The sequence below is a fragment of the Schistocerca piceifrons genome, chromosome 1 (assembly GCF_021461385.2).
Source record: "Schistocerca piceifrons isolate TAMUIC-IGC-003096 chromosome 1, iqSchPice1.1, whole genome shotgun sequence".
Taxonomy (NCBI): domain Eukaryota; kingdom Metazoa; phylum Arthropoda; class Insecta; order Orthoptera; family Acrididae; genus Schistocerca; species Schistocerca piceifrons.
In genome coordinates, this window is record NC_060138.1 from 802,081,901 (window position 1) to 802,106,839 (window position 24,939).

Sequence of the window (24,939 nt, forward strand, 5' to 3'; positions counted from 1 at the left end):
TTAAAGAGGAACATATTCGCCTCTTTTATGCTCTGACAGGAGCATTTTTCAGCTGGTTCCCTTGTCTTACCAGTTACAAAAGGTTTGCTGCTTATATAAAACTATTTCTGTAGGTCAGTAAAGTTTTGACAGTATCTTCATATACTTCGCACAGTTTACATCCTTTGACACACATTCACAACAGTTAAGTACACATAGTATAAGGTTAATACACCCAACGAAAGTTTACTTTACGCTACTTTACATAACCATACACAAAATTTTTACGCTAGACCTACAGTACACGAAAAGATGCAGCATTTGATTTGCAAGTACAAAGAATTTCATATGACAAAACAATTTTTTGTAAGGCGCTTACACTACCAGGTGATATCATCGGATAGTTTCCAGATCAGGACAGTGCGTGTAAGCTTGAAGTTCCCGTTATCCACAGACAGCGCGCCATTAAATTTTATAGGTGTAAAAACGCTGGCAAAACATAGTTCGGTGACCTTAGAACCCTTGAGATGACCCTAGAACCCTTTACATGTGTTCACTACTTAAGTTAAAACTACATTTACGCCTCAGGCCAGATAGTACGCACACATTTTACGTACGTAAGTATGGCAACTTTGAACCTCTTACCGAAATCCAGAGGTTCAAAGTTACCGTACTTACGCACGTAAAATGTGCGCGTAATCGAAAATACTTTCGAAATCCCCGAGAATATCATCTTAAGAACATATGATTAAAATTTCGACGAGCTACCATGATCAAAAATTATAGAAATGTCCGACCCCACAATTTGCACTCTCGTACGCAAAAACTTGGCTTTTGGATTTTTTTTTTCAGGAACCGCCCATGACAAATGGTTCTTTTATACGCCGGCTCAGGTCCACCCTAGACCACACCCAATGCGGAAGAACCAACGGATTTACTCGATTTACATGGACTGGAGGAATTGTGTAACGTTTAAATGTTAACAGTTTAATGTAGGTGGTCTCGGAAACTGATGTATGGCCGGGAGAGCAGTGTGCTGACCACATGCCCCTCCGTATCCGCATCCAGTGACGACTACGAACTGAGGATGACACGGCGGTCAGTCAGTACCGTTGGTCCTTCATGGCCTGTTTGGGAGGAGTTTAGTTTAGTTTTATTTTACTGTAGGATAGCTACAGTATGCCCGTCCTTCCGATACGTATACAAATCGCCACTATACAAGGGCTATCCAAAGTTCTTGACCCCTTATCTTTGTAATCAATAGAACTTGAAATATAACCCCCTCAAAAATCACATTTTTGTGTGCGGGTTTTGGAACATATTAAACTTGTATTACAGGACTGGCTACGGGCGACACTCTGAAAAGTGTGCCAAAAGTATAGCACTACTATCCGCTATACTATTTATAAAAATTACATATTTAATGACAGTCGAATATACCTATTAGGCAAATACAAAATAACAAAAGGAGTGTATCAACGAAGCGAATTTTACCGGTATCTAATTTAAATAGAATACTTTAGCAAATAAAATAATCCTTCAAATGAAAGTTTTAAATAATATAATTGGCTAATTGGTTTGCACCAAAACTTCACATTAACGAAGTTACTTATAATGTCTTCATAACTTACAAGGGGAGGCCACGAGGTTGGGATGACGGAATTATTTCAGACTTTGTGCAGGAAGGTTGAGAGGCACCCACTTGCCTTTCTCATACTGTGGCATCAAGCAGTCAGGCCTGCAAGATGAGTGGTTTGCCAAGCGAGTGGAATCTTCCTTAATTTATTGAGCAACATGAATTCTCGTATCTTACTATTTAGTTACAAATTATCCTCCTGTATGAATAATACGCAACGGAAACACGCATCTGACTATCAGTGATTTATAGAACTCTGACTGAACACTACGCACTGGCAATACCACATTTACCTTTTGTCTTTGATTTAACGGCTTTTATATAAATTCGGGACATTACAATAATATACAATCTAATGAAAAAAGGCCACCAATCTCTTTCTTTTCACTATTTGATTTATTCCTAAACACACAAATTCTACAACCTACAACAAAATCACATGAGAAATTCCGCCCAGTGGGCATGGCTTTACGTTAGTGAATCTCTATACTATGGTCTCGTAATCTATTTACCGCAACAGTGCACTCCCTGGATCGGATGGTGGATCTTTTATTATACCTCACACTTCGCCTCTCACAATTATCCTCACGAAACTTTCCTCCAGATCGAGCGATACAGAAGGAACAGGCATACCCACAAATCTTTCGAAACTACCTTGCTACTCCCATGCAAAACACACATACCCAAATTACAAGACATACACAACACAACAATATGAAATATTACACAAAGAACGGTTACAACTTCATCACTTTCCGCTTTCCCACTTCAATCAATATTTATCCCAGTTTCACACGACACTGCCCCACTTTGTAATTCTACTTTCCTACTGTGAACTCTGGAGATAAACGCACGTCTTCCTGTGCAATGCAAGCCAAGTGGCGTTGCTGGAAAAACGGCCGACTCACCTTGATTCTCTCTCAGAGTTTAAATTCAGCGTCACACGGAATGATATTTCTTAAATACTTCAACTTATGATACACACGCTATTTCTTAAATATTTCAGCTTATTGTACACACGCTATTAATTCTTAAATATTTCAGCTTATTGTACACACGCTATTAATTCTTAAATATTTCAGCTTAAGCTCACGGAAGTATCTCAACTTATAACTACACGTGGGCTCTTTGTGACCGTTGGTTTACTACAATCCCCTTAAAATTACCTGCCTCACTTTGTAATTTTCCCCACAAAAGGTCCTGTGAAAGAGAAATTATTAATTCTAACTACTCTTAAATATTCCACATCCATACCATGCCTCCACTCTTTCATTCCGGAGCACAACAAAAAAACAGGTCTTTACAGCAGAAGGTTCAGCGGCAGAGTGCTTGAAACATGGCCGTATTCCGATTCTCTCGCACCTCTCTCGAAGTGGGAGAAGCACCCTGCTACCTTATTGGTCAGCCACATTTCAGACGCTCAAAGCTCTGGTAACTTCCATCTCTTTGGTCTCACCAAAGGTAGCCAAAGGATCGACTCAAAGATGATCATATATTCCGATTCACTATCTGTGGTTAGCAGACGACCATACATTCATTCCTTTCACAGATCTCACCAAACTGGATGTAGGGATTCATTTTGAGGGAGTGCACATGTGATCAATTAAATAAATAAATTGTCATTCTTTCCCACACTGGTATCCGGCTTCGCTGTATTAATTGAAATTGAGTTACTTTTACACAAAAAATGTGTTGTTCTGACAAGAATTTCGTACCTATTTTCAATGTTGGGTGGTACTGTACCCTTTCACCACCGGCTACCCATGCAGAAAAAAATGGCACGGTACTATCCTTGCAATGCGAGGGTAGTTCCGAACATTTTTTTAAGAAAACTGTATTAGAACAAACGTAGCAAATCATCAAAGTAACCAGGAGGAGACCTTAGCCCCTGGTGACCTCAAATAGACGACCAAATGTTGTTACTTTACGCAATTGGCAGTTGTTGCATTATTGTACTCTCCACAATCCGGAGTAACGTACACATACAAATTTACAACAATCTACATGACAAATAAAACATCACATCATAGAAATGAAAAAATAATCTTGAGATAAAATTTTGCTTTAGTTACTGGGATCTTCGTTATTTTTATGAGTAATCCAAATTTCAATAATTCTAAAACAAATAAAAAATACTTTCTCTGTTGTCACACATATAGACGACAAGAACTTGCATTTCGACTAGCCTTCGTTACACTTTAATGTGAAATGTCACCACTGTGATAATAAAAATAAGTGGCTTCAGTCAAAACACCAACAAGATTATTACTATGGACGACATCAAAATACATCAGTTAATTCCGATATTTGTTGTGCAATGCAAACTCTTGTCCCCTGTGACAATCTTACTGATCAATGCTACATGAACCGCTACGTTAGTATTACGCCACTTGCTTATAATTAGAGCATCATTGTACGAAATATTCTAATAAACATGCTACGTGAACTTGATAACCCAGAACAGACAAAAAACAAACACTAACTATTCTAAACACAAATGTTGATGAAATACAATTACACTTGCTGTCCCTTCAGGAATGAAACACATAAAAAAAACATTTACACAATTACAAATACATTATTTCCTATCTCGCGAGTCACACGGAAACCTTTCATTCTGTGATTTTCTTGTGGTCAAAAAGTTGCTGATAGTTTTCCTAGAACCACTGTCTCGGTGTCAAAGCTCTCCCATGGTTACCCGGACGAAAGTCTTTGAGTCACTCAAATCGGCATTTTGAACACGCACTGGACAGCAAACTGTATCTCACATTAAACACAAACGTCATAGTCACTGTCAGAGTACCATCCACACGAATCTGTTCGTCCAAAAAAATGGCCCTACAACTACTATTACCCACGGTTCTGTCCTTTCAGTTCATGGTGTAATTAAAAGTCGTAAGTTTCAACAAACAGCACTTATTCCCGCACCAGTTCAAGAAATGTCTCCTACTACAGACGCAAATGTCAATGTCCCACTCTAGTTTCTTGCCTTCATACAATAATTGTTCACCAAACGACAACTGTCCTCTAAGTGTACCAAGTGTCCCACGTGCAATTCACAAAGCACACTTAACAAGTCACTGCCAAAAGTCTATGGATCCCACCATTCAGTGGTCAAGACAAAACAAAACGATCGTCCTGTCTGCTAAAGACAAAATCTTTTCCACCACTCACAACGTGGAAACACCAGTCCTTCACTTTCCACATTATGGAAAGTCGCAGTCATCTTGTTTCACGGCTCCACAGTCCAGTACTAGTTATTAGCTGCTGGTAAAAAAAAAATGCTCGCCGGGCTCTGCCGCGCCTCGTCCATTCTGCAGTAGCGCCGCTGCGCGCGCCGTTGAGCAGAAGAAACCACCCGCTGTTGCCTCCGCGGGATACCTTCCCCAGTCGTAAGGGTGGCGGAACTCATGAATGGCCAGTGGTACGTGCGTGTCGCCCCAGGCCGTTGACCTGCTGTAGCGGGCGCGTGGAGTGTACCCCGTCCGACAGTGGAGTGGGGAGTGCCGCGGCTCTGTCGCCTGTCGCCACGGCATCGTCAGCTCGGCCCGCTAGCGGTATGGGCGTTACGACACCCAATCATTCAGCCTTCCGTGCATCTCGCAACATTACAGACAAAAGGAAATTCTTACATTAAAATTATACACCCTAGTTTTCTACACATACAACATCAACATTTATCTCTTTTCTATAGACAGCCCACACTCGTGCTATTCATTGTACCTGTCGTCCCTCATACAAAACATGAAAGTGTAAAAAAAAAAACAAAAGGAATAATAAACAATCTATACAGCTCATAATTACAATATCAAATAGTAGGCTACTCTAACATCCTATCACAGTGAAAATATTAGAAACTTTATCCTAAAACTACAATATACAATGAACTTTTGTGCTTGTGACACACTGAAATTAATACCCCTTGAAAGTGTTCTAACAAAAAATAAGAATAATCTACATAGCTCACAATTACCTACCACATGTTATTAAATAGTAAACTACTTTCACATCCTAACACAACAAACATTTTTTTGAAACTCATGACTCTAAATCTACAACATACAATGCACCTTTGTGCTTGTGACAGATTGAAATTAATACCACTTGAAAGTGTTCTAACAAAAAAATAAGAAATAATCTATACAGCTCACAATTACCTAACACAGGTTATTAAATATTAAACTACTTTAACATCCTATGACAATAAACATTTTAGAAACTGGTGACTCTAAATCTACAACATACAATGCACCTTTGTGTTTGTGACAGACTGAAATTAGTATCTCTTTATACATTTTACATTTTATTATATATAACAACATTTCTAGGACATGTATGAACCACCCACATGATGTCAAATCCTGACCTGCCATCGAGGTTCATCCAAATCAAACAATACACAATAATGTTTTAGTTACAGATCGGTAGGATCCCCTTTACAGGAGTGGGCGCATTGATCACACTACTCTACGACTCTCACTCACCAGACATCACATTTTCCTTCTCATTCAATCCATTAATACACTAACTGAATAGGTCTAGAAGTCAGTTAACCTTAACACCACCACACTCACGACAACATACCATACCTTTGCTCCCTTATACTTATAACACCACCACACTCACGACAACATACCATACCTTTGCTCCCTTATACTCAACCACATAACACATGAAGCTGTTCCGGAGATAGCTTTCCAGTCTCCGAATTCGTCCTTTCACTCTGGCACCTCTCTCCATCGGCTTACCTCCGCATTCACTTCATGCTAAATATCAACTTAGAATTGCGACATTTCATCTAAGAAACAAAAATACACAAATTATTCAACCTGCAAAATAACTGTACACATTCTTGGTACCGTTTTGATTAGTTATCCTGGTACCAGGCTTCAACAACAACAACAATAAATATTATTTTTGCCAAATCGCAAATGTTATGCTAAGAATTAGATCTTACACTTATATTACATCTTACGTCAGTTTTCCACAACGTTCACCATCTGGATCTCATACTCCCTTTATGTCCTTTCACATTGTGCAGTTGTCCTCATCTCTTCATTCGTATTTCGGCTCTCCGTCCGTCCATTACTCCATCATTTCCTGGTCTTCCTTCGCCATTCGCATCAATCTCTATTGCAGCATACACAGGTCTCTCTGTAACATACATCTAAGACATCTCCACATTATTCAATTCTACTCACCTTTATTTACCACTGTTTCATCACGTCGAATCTCTATTTATTAATCACACTGCTTCACGTCGCTTCTTCCCTTACCTATCACCTTTATCCACTACTATTTATCACGTCGCTTCTCTATCTACCATCTTTATTCCCTCATAAATTATCACGTCGTTTCTGCTTGATCCTTATTCATACGACAAAAAATACGTACATACACCACTCTGTCGACTCCTGTTCATGACTCATTTGACCAGTCTATTCCGTCATACTTCCTGACATCCCGCCTGAAAATTCTTATGTTCGATTTGACCCTGCACAACGTTACACACCACAAATAAATACACTGACTATCTACCATAAATTGCCTACTTTAGATCTATCCTTAACTTTTCCATAATTTGATGTTAGAAATGTGATGAAGCCCACGAGACTGTTTTCCCTTGATCGTCTCAATCAGTACAGCATTTTCATGGACAATCCGCCTCGCTCTGAATGGTCCACTATAAAGAATTTGCTAGTTAGGAATCTAAGCTTACATGAAAATTAAATGTATGCAGAGAATATACAAGCTGGGAGAAATGGGACAGCCCAAGTGTTAGAAACTTTGGTGCTAGTAGCCTCTTTCACTAACACCAGAATCCGAACAACCATACACAGCACCTAATTATAACTGTCACCACGACTATGACATACTATAGATCAGATGGCATCTAATTTAAAAACTTCGATCACATTACTGATGTTACCTGTAACAGCAGTATAAACGTACCCTATTCCATACAGATCACAATGTTTACTTTTTACATTACGTGTTAAGTACCTGCAATAGTAAAATCGCAGTAATTATACTGGACTCCTTGGCATTATTACATAACATTTTAGCAACTGGTTTCTTTGAAGAAACAGTTCTTTTACTTTACAGTTCGAAATAAAAATTTGCAAATTTTGCTCTGAGAGACCAGCCTAACAGATGCCATTACTGGTGGTTTATTCTCTGATCAGAAGTATGGTATTTGCACTCCTACATATCAGTAGAGTATGTCCGCTACATAGACAATTTTCAGCGCCAGCTGCATGTGTTTTAAGGCAAGATGCTAAGGGCTGATATGTTGGATTTGTTTCTCCTATCCATCAATCTATTATGACAAGAAAGAAATACCAGGATTCCATGCTCTCCTGTCATTCTGATAGTTTCTGCCGTTCCTATCCTCGACTCTGTCTGACCTATGAGTCGTGTCTCCGTTCACGATATTGCTCTCATTACCCAATTCTTGTAACAAGTGCTGAAATGACGCAGAATCGTCTAAGCCTCTGCCTGCTATCACTATATCTCTGCGCAATCTCACTGGCAACTTCGTTATACAGATCCTAATGAGCTCCCCAGTTTCGTATGGCACATCCAAATACCTGTTTCGTCTCAGCATTTCCTGATAACACGACACTGGATCTCTTATACCACCTTCGTTACAATTTGGCATCATCAATATGCTTTGCTTAACCTGGTCCTGCTTACTTTTCGACCAGAATTCATTTAAAAATTTGTCACAAAACATCTTGTAGCTACTACAGTCTTTAATAACTTCCTGCATTTTCGCTCTAGCCTCGTCCCTCAAATGGTTACACACAAACTTCATTTTTAGGAGCGGTCCCCACGATGAAGGTAATGAATCTTGAAATTGAGACAGCCACAGGCATGGATGTTGGTAATTATCAGGATCCGGAAAACAAGTGTACGTTTGTACCGACACGAAGTGTCTCCTACATTCTTCTTCCGCATTTATGTTTTCCGACCTTGGGCTATACCCAGTTGGGTTTGCTACCTGTTTTATCCGACACAACCGTTCTTCTAACTCTCTGAGTTCGTCATCCTCTTTCTGCCTATTTTCGATTTTTGAATTTATCTCACTCTCCCTCCGCAGTCTACCTGGTGGTGTTTCACCTTCGCTTCTGCACGCTAATTGCAACTGTGCTAGTTCTTCCCTATGTTTCCTATTTGTTTCTAATTGTGCCTCTTTAAACTGTAATAGTGATTGTATCTCCTCCTGGTCGGCATAAACCTCTCGCTGCGTACTGTCAGAGCCTGTTTCGCCTCTTATACTGATCTTTTCTACATCTGCGCTAATCGTATTCATTCTGACCACTACCTCCGCAACTTCATCCCTGTGTTTATTTAGCGCCATTTCCTGCCGTGTGACTTGAGCTTCCACGCTGTCTAATGCCCCTTGTTTATCTGCAAGTAAGTCCTCCACTATCTCTTTGATTCGCTCATCCGGCCACACGCCCCTATGTTCTGTAATATCGCTTTCTATTGCACTTATTCGTACCTCCAAATTATTGGCCTTTTCTTTCACAGCATCACATTCTTGCTGCACCGCATCCAGATTCTTCTCCCCCTCATCTAACCGATTATTAACTGCGGACAGACGCTCATCGATAACTGTGTGTAGCTTCCTCATTGCCTCTTTATTTCCCTTATCAATTGCCTCCAATCTTTCCTTATTTGCTTCCAATCTCTCCTTAGTCTCCCTATCTCTCTCCTTAGCCTCCCTATCTCTCTCCTTATTATCTCTATTGATTGCTTCTAATCTTTCGTTAGTCTCCCTACTCATCGCTTGTAAAAACTGCAGTATCACATCGTTATTTCCTACTTTCGACGCGCTCACCTCGTTCGCCTGAGAAACCGTAGCTTCGCTAAGGGTAGCTGCACTTTCACCGCACACCTGGCCTAGTCTCGGCTCGCCCGCGTCGTCGGGAAAAGCCCGCGTTTGTGGACAAAGCCCGCCGCATAAAGGATCCCCTTGCAGCGGTCCACTGAACAATACAGCCCCTTCGGAGTGTTTGTCTTTCTCGCTTATTAACCCATGGTCAACAGTTACTTCCTGCTGCACTGCTACGTCCACCCCAGAATCGCTATTCTCCATGGTGGCTACACCTTTTGACTGCGACCTAGTTACTACGGACATTACGCAAAAAAAAAATTATGAAACGATCTTCCAGCCTTGTGCGATATAGCAATTAATTACATAAAATAAAATAAAAGATCCTCACCAATCCAGAAAGAATTTCCAAACAGAAAAAATTTTACTTCTTAGCGCTATCACAATACATTCCATAAAAAAAATCTTAACAGCAAACCCTAACAACAAAATATCCTAACAAAAACGATCCTGGCAAAGGAATCCTGGCAACAAATTAAATATCCTGGTAACAAAATTATCGTGGCAAAAAAAACGGAATCCTGGCAACAAATTAAATATCCTGGTAACAAAATTATCGTGGCAAAAAAAACGGAATCCTGGCAACAAATTAAATATCCTGGTAACAAAATTATCGTGGCAAAAAAAACGGAATCCTGGCAACAAATTAAATATCCTGGTAACAAAATTATCGTGGCAAAAAAAAACGGAATCCTGGCAGGGTCGAAATTATGAGAGGCACCCACTTGCCTTTCTCATACTGTGGCATCAAGCAGTCAGGCCTGCAAGATGAGTGGTTTGCCAAGCGAGTGGAATCTTCCTTAATTTATTGAGCAACATGAATTCTCGTATCTTACTATTTAGTTACAAATTATCCTCCTGTATGAATAATACGCAACGGAAACACGCATCTGACTATCAGTGATTTATAGAACTCTGACTGAACACTACGCACTGGCAATACCACATTTACCTTTTGTCTTTGATTTAACGGCTTTTATATAAATTCGGGACATTACAATAATATACAATCTAATGAAAAAAGGCCACCAATCTCTTTCTTTTCACTATTTGATTTATTCCTAAACACACAAATTCTACAACCTACAACAAAATCACATGAGAAATTCCGCCCAGTGGGCATGGCTTTACGTTAGTGAATCTCTATACTATGGTCTCGTAATCTATTTACCGCAACAGTGCACTCCCTGGATCGGATGGTGGATCTTTTATTATACCTCACACTTCGCCTCTCACAATTATCCTCACGAAACTTTCCTCCAGATCGAGCGATACAGAAGGAACAGGCATACCCACAAATCTTTCGAAACTACCTTGCTACTCCCATGCAAAACACACATACCCAAATTACAAGACATACACAACACAACAATATGAAATATTACACAAAGAACGGTTACAACTTCATCACTTTCCGCTTTCCCACTTCAATCAATATTTATCCCAGTTTCACACGACACTGCCCCACTTTGTAATTCTACTTTCCTACTGTGAACTCTGGAGATAAACGCACGTCTTCCTGTGCAATGCAAGCCAAGTGGCGTTGCTGGAAAAACGGCCGACTCACCTTGATTCTCTCTCAGAGTTTAAATTCAGCGTCACACGGAATGATATTTCTTAAATACTTCAACTTATGATACACACGCTATTTCTTAAATATTTCAGCTTATTGTACACACGCTATTAATTCTTAAATATTTCAGCTTATTGTACACACGCTATTAATTCTTAAATATTTCAGCTTAAGCTCACGGAAGTATCTCAACTTATAACTACACGTGGGCTCTTTGTGACCGTTGGTTTACTACAATCCCCTTAAAATTACCTGCCTCACTTTGTAATTTTCCCCACAAAAGGTCCTGTGAAAGAGAAATTATTAATTCTAACTACTCTTAAATATTCCACATCCATACCATGCCTCCACTCTTTCATTCCGGAGCACAACAAAAAAACAGGTCTTTACAGCAGAAGGTTCAGCGGCAGAGTGCTTGAAACATGGCCGTATTCCGATTCTCTCGCACCTCTCTCGAAGTGGGAGAAGCACCCTGCTACCTTATTGGTCAGCCACATTTCAGACGCTCAAAGCTCTGGTAACTTCCATCTCTTTGGTCTCACCAAAGGTAGCCAAAGGATCGACTCAAAGATGATCATATATTCCGATTCACTATCTGTGGTTAGCAGACGACCATACATTCATTCCTTTCACAGATCTCACCAAACTGGATGTAGGGATTCATTTTGAGGGAGTGCACATGTGATCAATTAAATAAATAAATTGTCATTCTTTCCCACACTGGTATCCGGCTTCGCTGTATTAATTGAAATTGAGTTACTTTTACACAAAAAATGTGTTGTTCTGACAAGAATTTCGTACCTATTTTCAATGTTGGGTGGTACTGTACCCTTTCAAGGTGAAGTACTCCGGCAATTCCGAGAAAATCTCAAGAGAAGTTTTACGCTTTATTATGTAATTCAAGTATCTGTGCATAGACGCCGGACGGTAGACTTCATGGTGGTCCAGTGGTTGCCGGCACGGTAGATCAGCGTGTTTGGTCTGAGGGCTGGCTGTCCTCTGTAATAAAAAACGTGAGTGAATGGCTCAACGATGCACTGGAACAAGTGTCGTGGGACGTCCGCCCCGAACAAATGCAACGAAGAATAGTGAGATTACAAAAAAAAGAAAAGTGAGTAAGCGTTTGAGCCCCATAAGATGAACGGATACTGGGTGACGGTTCGACTCCCGCTCAAACCTTCATTTATGTAGCACAAGTGTAAATTCTGTGATATTCAAAAATTTGCTCCTATATTACTAGTTATCGCTACATTAGCAACGTCTCACTGCTACGCAGGTTAACTGCCAAATAGGGCCTGCTCTGTGTCTGCATCTCGTAGCATCCAGGTACAAAGTAGTTCCAGGTACGTTACTAGATTGCATGTGTAAGGGATTTCGCAAATCATGACAGACATACATTTTCAGGAAAACACTATGCGTTTCTTAATTTACTTATCGATAGTTATAAATATGTTTGTTCTAATAGTTAAATTTGACTAAAAATATGAGTAATCAAATGACATGAAACTCACTAAAACTTCATACAAATACATGCCGTTTTTAAATTATATTACCTCTCAAATGTCATATAAATTAAATAACATGATGAGTAATGGAAACAAAATATACAGGGTGAGGCAGCTAAATCATAACACCCCTTGCATCTCCCCAACCGTAATAGATACAAAGATGGCCGTTTGGACAGTAAATTGCAGGGACAGGGGCTACTTGAATACATCACATTGCATGTTTGTGCTATTTTTTATTACAGAGATATGAGGCCATCTTTGGTTTTTTAAATGGAAACCTGTGTTAAATTTTAGCGTAACATGATGGGCTTAAAAAGACGGTTTCAAATATTGCTATGAGCTACGTGGTTGTTATGCGGTGTAAGCTGTGTATTGGTTTCCTGTCTCAATGTAATCGGTTGTAGACCCACTATCATCTGCTACAATTTGACCGAAAAGGTTTAAGACACTCTACATTGTGCAAACCGACAGTACCGATCTCAGAGTATTATACTCACTCGCCGGTTCTGCGGTGCCGCAGCTCGAACGGGTTCCTGCTATGGCTGCCGGAGCTGTTCAGCCGGCTGTCGTCGTACGCGGCGTCGCATCCCTCCCTCAACGAGACGCTGACCGTGTGCCAGGTGGTGGCCGCCGCGGCCGCGGAGGCGCACGCCGCGCGCTACTTCGAGCCCTGGCTGCTCGCCGACGGAAACCCAGACGTGGACGTGGACGTGGACGCCGCGCCGGCCGCTCTCGCCACGCTCGCCCCGGGGTCTGACGGCTGCACCGCCGACGTCGACGTCAGCGTCTTCAGCAACACGCTTATCATCGGCGCTACCACCGCCGCCGCCTACATACTCGCCGGATACGCCGTGCCTTTCGTTGGGAAGAAACGCCTCCTGGGTCAGTCTTCGCTATTAATTTGTTTCTTTCGTACGGTATCATGCAGCTGACTAACCACCAAAAGAGTGAGTTAACCAAGCTATGGAAATGACAGAGGACCTTCTCTTCCAGAAAGTGAAGATGATCCACCTTAACATCTTTCTTTTTTTCTGCCATCTGAATACACATACCCTTGTTTATATGTACACTGAGTATCCCTCAGTGTCCGGGTGCGTATTTATTCCATTTCCATTAGCCCATCTCCTCTTTCCCTCTCTCTCCGCCCATGTCTTCCACCCCTCTCTATATCCGTGTCATTCTCCCCCTCACACCCACTTTCTGTCCAACTCCTCCACTGCCCACTGTCTATCCATCTTCTGCCACTCTCTCTGCCAATCTCTTACTCTCCCCTCTCTCTATACATCTGCACCTCCCTACTCTCTCTGTTCATCTGTTCCTCACTCCTCTGTTCATCTGCTTTTTCCCCCCATGTCCCTCCTCCTCAGCCCTCTAAATCCATCTCCTTTTGCCCCTTCTGTCTCTTGGTCACCCACTACATCTTCATCACCCCTCTCACTGTTCATCTCCTCCTCCCCCTCTCTCTGTCCGTTTCCTCCTCTTCCATTTCTCCCTCCATTTCCCACTTCTCCTCTCTTTCTCCATCTGCTCCCCTTCTATATCTGCATCCATCTCCTCCTTCCCTCGCCAGCCGATGTGGCTGAGCGGTTCTAGGCGCTTCAGTCTGGAACCGCGCAACCGCTACGGTCGCAGGTTCGAATCCTGCCTCGGGCGTGGATGTGTGTGATGTCCTTAGGTTAGTTAGGTTTAAGTAGTTCTAAGTTCTAGGTGACTGATGACCTCAGATGTTAAGTCCCATAGTGCTTAGAGCCATTTGAACCTCTCCACTTTATCATCCCACCTCAAAAGAGATTTCTGTTTCTTACCCTCACCGTATTGCTTTCCAGATTTATGTAATGCGTATACGAAGTTTGTTGAAAATAGATCGAGGGGTTTAGGAGGAGCTTTTAATCCGCAGCTTCGCCCGCAATATGTCACACATATTTCACACGTGTTTAACATATTTCATACATATTTGTATGCATATTTCACCTGTATCGCTAACGAATTTGCCCCTGCGGTTTCTCATTTTCGCGCAGCTCAGTGTCGTACAAAGATGTAATTTTATATGTGCGTTCAGCGGCGTATGTGGATACTGTCTCAGCAGTTACAAATTTAAAGGTCATGCACGATACTGCAGTTATATGTGAAGTATAAAGTCCCTTCAGGAGTCAGACTATTGTAGTGGCCATTCGCCATCCAGAGTCCGTCGCCGACACGATCGAATATCACACATTACCTCAGGCAGATCTGTCTTGTACCAGATATTAGTGTTTATGAAGTCGTATCACCTGAACTATGCGCCATACAATAATATAATTTTGCAAACACATTTAATCATTCACTGAACAGCCAAAGAAACTGGTACACCTGCCTAATATCGTGTAGGGCCGTCGCGAGCACGCAGAAGTGCCACAATACGACGTGGCACGTACTCGACTAATGTCTGAAGTAGTGCTGGAGGGAACTGACACCATGAATCCTGTAGGTATAGTCTGTCGGTAAACTGAAGAGCGAGCGCGCGAGCCCCCACTCTGCCTGACCTGCTACGTCACAGGGCGCTTCTACAGGCTGTTTCACAACGTCGTACAGTCCCTGCCGCGGCGCCCGCTTTAAATCTGTGGCGACGTCGTGTACGGATACGTCCCGGCTGCGTTTATTTTTAGACAAATGCGTTGAGAGTATAAGGAAAGCAAAAGACGATAGCTTCTTCGAAACAAAACTTTTAAGGAGTAAATAATATTAACATAAGAACGGAAGTCAGGATCCTACTACAAACATAGAACCAAATGAGTAAAAATTTCTCGGTGTACATGCCGGGTCAAATCAGGATATTTATCCTGATTTGACGCGGCATGTACACCGAGAAATTTTTACTCAGGAAATACGTCGCGAAAGACTTCGTAGCCATAGAACCAAATGCCTATTCATATGAATGTATGTTCCTCTATTCGTAAGACGAACCGGATATAGTGCAATCAGTCTGTAGAATTTAAGGCTTTTTCTTACTTTGTGTTTCTACTAGAAGGTAGAAGTTTTCTTTGAAGGGCTGCATTGAAACTTAACAATTCTTGCAACACGAAGAATGTTTAAAAAGTAACCAGAAATGTATAATTTCGTGTGTTGTATTAGCTCGATTTGCACTGCTTTTTTTGTCGCTGTTTTCGTAAACATGTCTGTAAAGTGTTTCCAGGTAAACCCCATTTCACACAATGTCTTGTGTAAAACATCTTTCTGCAAGGAAACTGTATTTTTTGTTTCACTCCAGTAAGTAATTTCCACAATGTGGGCACTATTTTTTGGTTTATGTAAAAGTCCTCCATCGTTTGTAGAATGACTAATTTTGTGCAACTGTCTATAACGATGGGTTTCCTCCCTAAATTATTAGTTTTCCTTTGCGACTATTCCAGTAAAGCATGAGCCTTGTTTTCGCGTTCCTTCCTTATGCGTCCTACTGTGAGGAGGCTGACGTTTGCATAAACGATTGGAGACTGATAATATTAGCCAACAGTTTCTTTTGTGTAGCCTCCTTAACACACGCTGTAATAACGTCAGAGACGATCGAACGCTCGTTCTCTGCAAATACCTCCTCTTGTTCGTATTCTGCACATTCTCTTGTAATTCAGAGCGATTATACATCACTTCCGGATACTGAAGTATATCAGTGAGTACACAAAGTTAACTGACTGAGATTGGCAACTAAGATCCCACGAACAGAAACGACGTATATCACTGCACGCCGAACTACACCGCTGGACAGGTAATGGGCAACTGATTTTGGGTTGCCCTGTAGGCCGGTGGCAGGTTTCTTCCGGGAAAGGCCACTTCCCCCACCAAAAGCGCTGCTCGCTCTTGAGTTTACAGACAGACTATACAATAGAGTCTCATCATGATTCTGCCTTTTTGCAAGTAATTTATTAGGATTACCCCTAGGGAATTCCAAAAAGCAGTGGCCATCATCTTACGAGCTGACAAAATGATCTTTGACCATCCTTTGTCCATTGTTTTGACTGCCGTTTTGACTCTGGTGTGTAATGATGAATCCAGATTTCACCGAAGGCATAAATCGGTGCAAAACGTATTGCGGATTGCAATTGAAAGCCGCCAGACATTGCATTGAAATGTTATGACGGATGCGCTTTTGATTGATTCTGAGAAATGATAGCACCCGCCTCACATACAGCTTCTTCGTAGCCTATTCCTCGTGCAGGATATTATGCACTTGCTCAGTTGAGATGCTTACAGTCTCAGAACTCTCACAATTTTTTTCGGCGCTCTTGCATTACCGACTCACGGATTTTGTAAATGATTTCTTTTGTGGTTACCACAACTGAACGGGTGGAGCGCGATTTGTCTTCGATGCTTGCCGGACCACGTTTAAAATCATTAATCCAAAAGAAAATGGTCTTTAATGACGTTGCAGAGTCCTCGTGAAATTCGTCGATTTGTGCTGTAGTTCAACCCTGCAAACTAATATGTTTAATTTCTCCATTTTCAGTCACACTCGACACACTGGTCAATAAAGACGACTGGCAACAATCAATTGTACTCTATATATTGCTGAAATTCTTTATGCGATCCTTGGAATAATCAAGCTTACCAACCATGTAGGCGCAGCAAAAATGTTCCATTCTTTCATGGAAATTTACCAGACTTATCAAAATACTCTCGTATATTACTCAAGCGTACTTCAATGAGCAGTGATGGACTTGCACGTAAAAAACAGATTTATTGCTGTTTTTGAATACAATTTTCGACGTAAAAAATCTTAAAGGAGTGAATCTATCTGATTTCTAGTTGACACTCCTTTTAACAGTTTTCCAAGGAAGGCGTCTGCCTGAAGCATTCCGTGGTGCGACGTACGGCGTTGAGGTCTCACTACTACGCCAGTGTTGACACCAGGGCATCTGTTGTTGGGTTCAAACATCGCACGAAGGCCAACAAATACCTCAAACAGAAATTACAAACTACAGGCAGAAAGTTAAAGTGTGACTGTTACATAAGTATATCACTGATTCACAAAATCGAAACCTTATTTAATGGGAATTCGTATGAAGTCTATGCAACATTATAGCACGTTTGCTCTTTCATGATCAGTGCCGAGGGCACAGAAATTTTAAATAAAAAAAGATACTCATTAGGATCTCCCAAACTTAAACTTCGAAATTTATCTATCCTCTCACCATCATCATGATCCTCTCAATGGGCCACACAGCTTCTCGTCTGTACACTTTCCATTACCTCTTGAAAGTACAGTTGGCCGAAGCAAATACAGTTCCACTGCTAACACTGCAGCTTAGAGAAATAATCCGAAAATTTATGTGCAGATCGCGCACTGACGCCAGAGCACTTTGAAGTATCGACCAGGATACTCCACACCCTATCCCTCCCTTCTCCCAAAGTCTATGAGTGTCACTAGACACATAACCTTACAGTTTATTCCCTGTGAAGTGCAGCGGTGATTCTGACTGAGCGACGCTGTGCTGTGTTTGCAGTGCTGAGCACGCTGTTGTCGGGCTGCTGCGGCATCGCGCTGCACTGGGTCGGCTCCCAGGACACGGTGCTCGCGCTGGCCTGCCTCTTCATGGCGCCCGCCACCATGTGCATATCCGTCGTCAACAGCATCGTCGTCGACCTCTTCCCTACACAGATAAGGTATTCTTATTTCTCCGCCGTGTATTCAGTGCTCGTGAGAAGGTGACATCGTAAAAACAAATGCGTGTAGCACAGTTGGGGTTGCACGAAACTCAGGAGAGGAAACAGTTTACAGTATGAAACTTCCTGGCAGATTAAACCTGGGTGCAGGGCCGAGACTCGGACTCGGGACCTTTGCCTTTCGCGGGCAAGTGCTCTACCATCTGAGCTACCCAAGCACGACTCACGCCCCGTCCTCTCAGCTTCACTTCTCCCAGTTCCTCGCCTCCTACCTTCCAAACTTTACAGAAGCTCTCCTGCGAACCTTGAAGAACTAGCACTCCTGAAAGAAAGGATATTGCGGAGACAATTATGTCACCTGGAGGTTTTTACGTAGGTAATTACTTTAGGAAACTACATTAGGTTCCATATTAATCAAAGTCTTAGCTAGGATACACATATGGATAAGTCATGTTCCAGGCTCGCACAAGCGAGTTATTTGCTGTGTAACTGAGAGGCTGTGTGCATACCTTGCTTTCTTCATTTCCCGTCTGACACATGGAATTTTGCTATAGGCAAAATCACCTGCATCTAAGACTGTATTTAAATGGCAAAAAAGGTCATCAGATGCATTGCATGACACACACACCACGAGAATTATGTAGACGCTACTTCAAGGTAATGAATATAGGGTGAGTTTTTTCACCCATTACAAACTCTAAGGACTGATCGATGAGAGGATATGGAACGAAAAACGTCTAATGAACTTATGCCCATAAATGCAAAATTTACATGCTAGGACCATTTATTCAATCGTAAATTGTTAGAGAGACTGCAGTCTGCTACACACTGTACCATGCAGCCGCAGTTACAGTATGTGCTGAAAATGGTTTCCATGCATGTACGTGGCGCCGTAGCATGTTGTGTCCCACACATTAATATAGTCCAGGCTGTATCTGTACGAAGGAAGCAAGGATATGCTGCTCCAGTGTTTCCATATCTGGAATTTGCTCCGCATTTACAGTACTTTTGAGATGGTCCCATAACCAGAAATCACATGGGTATCCAATGAACGAGTAGGCCATGCAACTAGACCCCCTCGTCCAATTCTTCAACCAGGGAAGACATGATTGAGATGCACCCAGATGTTAATTGTGAAGTCGGTTGGAGCACGATCATGTAGCAACCGCATAACGCTTCGAATCATCAGTGGCACTTCTCCCAGCAGGGGAGCTAAAGACACCTGCAAGAAACGCCGATAGTTCCGCCATGTTATACGACGTGGAAGGAAGACTGGTCCCAAAATACCCCGCCAAGTATCTGGCACACACATTCTGGCTGCACCGATGCTGATGATTCACTGTCACCATACCATGAAGTTTCTGCATACCATCCCACAGATGACTGTTATGAAAGATACCACTCCGTGTAAAGGTGGCCTCATCTGTGAATAGGATGGATGACACAAATCCAGGAATTGTGGTTGTCTGGTAAAGAAACTAGTGACACAACTGCTCCCTATGTGACAAGTCTGTTGTTAGTAAGCTCAGCAGACACTGTAAGTGATAAGTGTAGTAACAATTGTTCCACACGGTCGTCTGGCTTAGCCTGTACTGGCAGGCCAACTGTCTAGTGCCGACATGGTGACTGCCTTCCGCAATGTTCATCACATTTTCCTCCAAGTCTGATGTCCAAACATTTCAGGTAGATTCTTCATGATTTCCTGCTTCCTGAAATGACCCTGTCTCAGACAATTTTCTAAACACTGTTAGCAAATGTTGAATGCTGTGGTCGTTGTTGGTGTGCATAGATCTCCTCATACAACCTTGTTTCCTGCTGCCCATTGCCATTTGCTTTCTGTAAGTAAACATCATGTCAGTAAGCTCTCAGTTCGAATGTGGAATCATTGTATACAACGCTGTATCACATCCACTACAGGGTGAGTCAGCAACGAAAGTGAATCAGGCACAACACTATCAGTTACTATGGCAGGAAAGGGTGCTAGGGCATGAAGTATGAGGAACAGTACCACCCTCTGGGAGGAAACCATGCGTACTGTAACTGTGGCTGCCTGGTACAGCACATGTTACACCACAGTCTCTATAGCAAAGTATGATTGAAAAATAATCTCTAGCATGGAAACCATATATTTACAGGCTTAAGTTCATTAGATCTTTTTTATTTCATATCCTCTCATTGACCAATCCCTAGAGTTTGTACATGGTGGAAAAAATCACCCTATGTAATGATAGTAACTAGTTTATATATTTGCAGTTGCCTATTATACACTAAAGGAAAACCTCAGTAATTTTGGTCTTATGATGTCAAAAAGCCATCACAACACTATAAATAGACATGCAATTGACAAGCCACATGCCAGACTAGCAAAGGTCCACAAGAGCTCTAAATATCTTAGTCTTATGTATTTTAACACACTACATAAATGCCCACTCATACGCTCGAATAAATTTAAAAGCATAACAAGAAAGTGGGTTTTGAAATGCGAGTATACAAAATTGTAAATTGTATTATTTTGTGAAGCTATGAGTGTCTATGAGGCAATACACAGATAAAGTCTATGCTTATTATAATTATTTACAGATTATATGGATACAAAGATATTAGTGTGATATGCTGATTCATTGCGGCATGCTGTATTAGGTTTGCAAAAAGTGATCAGTCTGAATAACAATGTGCTTTCCCACAGTAGTTACTTAGGTAAAAGCCTCCTTGTAACATACTATTTAAGGTTACAGGGAAAAACATTGTAATGTTGTTATATAAATGTATATAAGTTTTATATGACAACTCTGATTGCGTGTAAACATGTCCAAAGGTGAATAAATATTCTATTCTGTTCTATTGTATTGAACATTCAGGCTAGGCAACATACTCTACAGCTAGAGAGAAGACAACTTCGGCTGGCGACCATTGAATGAAATGTTTTTTCAAGAATTTAGATTGTCTTTCTGTAAGTGATCATGGAAGTGTGGGTTCTAAGATGTTACAGTGATCATGTAATCGCTTGTTCTAGTTGAAATACCGCTGATGTGTTGCCTTACACCTAAGTAATTTGGCAGACAATGGTTGTTGACCATCGACAGATTAGATGCACGCTAATAAATGAACAGAGATGTAACAGAATCTTTAGTACTGAAGTAGTATAAGTAGTGGGTAAGTCATTAAGAGGTTTTATTGTAGTTCTGTAGAGGTAGAAACTATTTGCAATGTTAGCATTTCTTTTTAAATTAGTACCAGCAGTAAATATTTAACACATATATTTATTAATGAGAATGTGAATATCTGGCCTATTTTAGCTTCTCAAATAATAGACTGCAATTATCAAAAATAAATGAGTGCCCATTGAACATATGTGGAATACAGCTGGTTACCAACTTAAAGATACTCTGTCAGCCACTACTGATGTCTCAGGGACTCACTCGAAAATAGCGTACAGGAAGTTCCAGAGCAACAGCTCCAGGCCCTCTTTCAATTCATGTCACAGTATTTAGAGCCTGCTATTATGCAGGGATCACACCATACTGAATTTTCTGTCAGAGATAATGTACAGTTCTGTTTGTGTTAGTAGTATTGGCCTCATATCTAATCTGTGGAAAAAATTTATTTTCAGTTAGATGTACACTTCCTGGTGTTGCAATGTTAGTGTATATGGCTACTGCAAGGAAAATATTTCAAGGTATAAAATATCAGTTAACTTTCGATCTCCACAGAGATATTATCAAATATGGATTTACCTTCATTTAAATACTCACTTAAAAATCTGTGACCTGTTGCTCAGAGTAAAAGAGTACATTTATACCACTGCAATTTTCATTTGGAAAATTGATGCTTACAGGGCAATGGCAGTCTGTCTGTCACTTATGATGGGACGACTTGGAACCGCACTTGGAAGCGTCTTCATTGGTTCTATACTTGAGATCTCCTGTTCATCAGTGTTCTTCATTCTCAGTGGTATTGTGATTGGTAAGTAAGTTACCTTAAAAGAGAATATACACAGGAAGAAATGAGCACTGTCATTTGCATACATATTACAAATGAAAGCGTATTACTAACATTGCACACAACAAGCATGTTTTAGAGTAAATTCTTAAAGAACACAAAACTGCAGTATGAGTATAGTAACTCATGAAGCAGCTACTAATAAATAAAAAGTACTAACAAAAATAACTGTGGTCAATATACCTTTCCCATTTCTAACATCTTAAACATACATAAACACACCACTGTTGATCACTGTTAAGGTTTTTTTTTTTTTTAAATTTTCACTGTGCAGTTTGAAGAGAAACTGTTCAAGAGGTACATCTTTTACTAGCTTTGCTGTTCTCTGCCACATCACCTTGGGATAAATTGTTGTGAAATGAAAAATATCAACGCACATTTTATATAAAAGAAAAGCTGTAGCTTTCTAACTCTTGATTTGACAATAAAAATAATAGGATTGGCTCAACAGTATTGCATATCTAAATCTATACTTTCACTCACAATGTGACTTTATGTACATTTATAGTTGCTTGAAATGATGAATATTATAGAAATAAAACAATATGAGCTATAGAAAAATTACTTATCTTGAACTCTTTGTGATAAGGTAGTTGTTGAATCTTATTACATCTTCTGTTCATTATGAGATCTTTTTGATTGCTGCAAGTAATCATTTTAGGGAAACTTTTCTCTTTCCATCCACCTGTAAATCATACCAAATAATCCATTGTATTGTATACGTTATTAACATGTTCACAACTCAACTGCTGTTGTATGGCTCACATGCTCTGCTGTCATTAACTCACCCCAACAGATTGCCAGTACTTACTTACTGATACTGTACATTCACATATTTTCGAACAAAAAAATTTTCATACAATTAATGAGCATTTACATAATACTACTTTTAAAAAAAGTAAATAATTTTTATTCAAATTTTTAGCAATGTGCATTGAAAGTTCTGAATTTCCATTTTTACAAATCATATATTGTGACCAATATTGTATCCCTGCCACTTCAAATTCATTAAATTATTGAAGTAAGAAAAATGAAAATTTGGAATTACAGCTCATATCAAAGTGTTGGAGTTAGCTAAAAGACTACAGACAAACACTACTTTTCTCAAAAGTCATTATTAACACAGTTAAATTAATCACTTTAAGTAATTAAACTGTGGGTTTTCAGTATATTGCATTAACTAAGTGAAACACTTTCTTTAGTCTTGTTTCACGAACTTCTTATTATTGTGTGACCTAGGTTCCAGTTTATAAGTCGTTTCCTAGTACATAACTAATCCCAAAGATGAAGACCAAGCAAAGATAAGCATCTCAGCTTCTTAGTCTATTGATTCTAGGCTTAAACTGTAAAAGTGGCCTCTATTGTCAATATTTATATAATGACATATGGATTTACAAAATTCATTAAGACAGTTTTTACACTATGACTGAACATTCACTGGAGTAGAGATATGAACTGGAATGGAATTTTTGTTATTATCTACTCATTAAAGAAAGCACTGCGGTTCTCCTCCTGTGTAGGAGTTGTAATGTGGTCTGAGTGTGTTCATTCAGTAATAAATGTGGGGATACACACATCTGTTTCTTAATTTTTAACATTTCAAACTGAGTGAGCTTTGCATACTTTCCTCTGTGGGTAGGACTTCTATATCTCCTATGTATTTGTGGTTTTCTTTTAAACAATGTTAAGCAAAGGATGAATCTGCCATCTTCAGTCTCTGGATTCTGTAGTGTTCTCTGAGCCTACTGCAGAATGACCTCCCACTCTGTTCAGCATAGCAAGACTGACACTTTGGCAGATGATCTTAAAAGCCCCACATTTCATTACGACTGGTTGTTTATCTTTTGAACTGAAGAAACATATACCTGCTGTCATTGGGGCATAGAAAAGGACAGAGAAACCCTTTGCCTTTAAAATGTTGCTTGTCCTACTTGAAGTTTTGCCTGTGAAAGGTAGTTAAATAAAAACCAATTTTGTAATAAAGCTCTCTCTTCCATAACAACACTCAATTTGAAATTGCAACTAATTTTATGACATGGATGTACCCAATAGAATTTATCAGTACATTACAAACTTTTCCTTTTGCAACACTTGTTAACAAAGTTGCATGAAATCTCTTTTGCAAAATAAAAAAAATGTAATTTTCAGTAAATAAAATAATTTTTGTTTTTTTTAAATGATTTATTCAACTGTGATAAAGTTTTACAGTTACTTTTGTCAATAACAATGTTGTTGTTGTTGTGGTCTTTAGTCCAGAGACTGGTTTGATGCAGCTCTCCATGCTACTCTATCCTGTGCAAGCTTCTTCATCTCCCAGTACCTGCTGCAACCTACATCCTTCCGAATCTATTTAATGTATTCATGTCCTGGTCTCCCTCTTAAGATTTTTACCCTCCACGCTGCCCTCCAATACTAAATTGGTGATCCCTTGATGCCTCAGAATATGCCCTACCAACCGATCCCTTCTTCTAGTCAAGTTGTGCCACAAACTCCTCTTCTCTCCAATTCTATTCAATACCTCCTCACAAGTTATGTGAACTACCCATCTAATCTTCAGCATTGTAGCACCAAATTTCGAAAGCTTCTGTTCTTTCTTGTCCAAACTATTTATTGTCCATGTTTCACTTCCATACATGGCTACACTCCATAAAAATACTTTCAGAAGCATCTTCCTGACACTTAAATCTATACTTGATGTCAACAAATTTCT

The 24,939-nt window shown here is 40.3% G+C and overlaps 1 protein-coding gene across 1 annotated transcript in view; it reads left to right on the forward strand.

The window, feature by feature from the left end:
- LOC124775238 (synaptic vesicle glycoprotein 2A-like) overlaps nt 1-24,939 on the forward strand; it is a 125,721-nt gene that overhangs the window by 95,024 nt on the left and 5,758 nt on the right. The window contains exons 8-10 of the mRNA XM_047250079.1: nt 13,117-13,478; nt 18,071-18,230; nt 22,066-22,193. Coding sequence (XP_047106035.1) covers nt 13,117-13,478; nt 18,071-18,230; nt 22,066-22,193 — 650 coding nt within the window. The remainder of the gene's footprint in view (nt 1-13,116; nt 13,479-18,070; nt 18,231-22,065; nt 22,194-24,939) is intronic.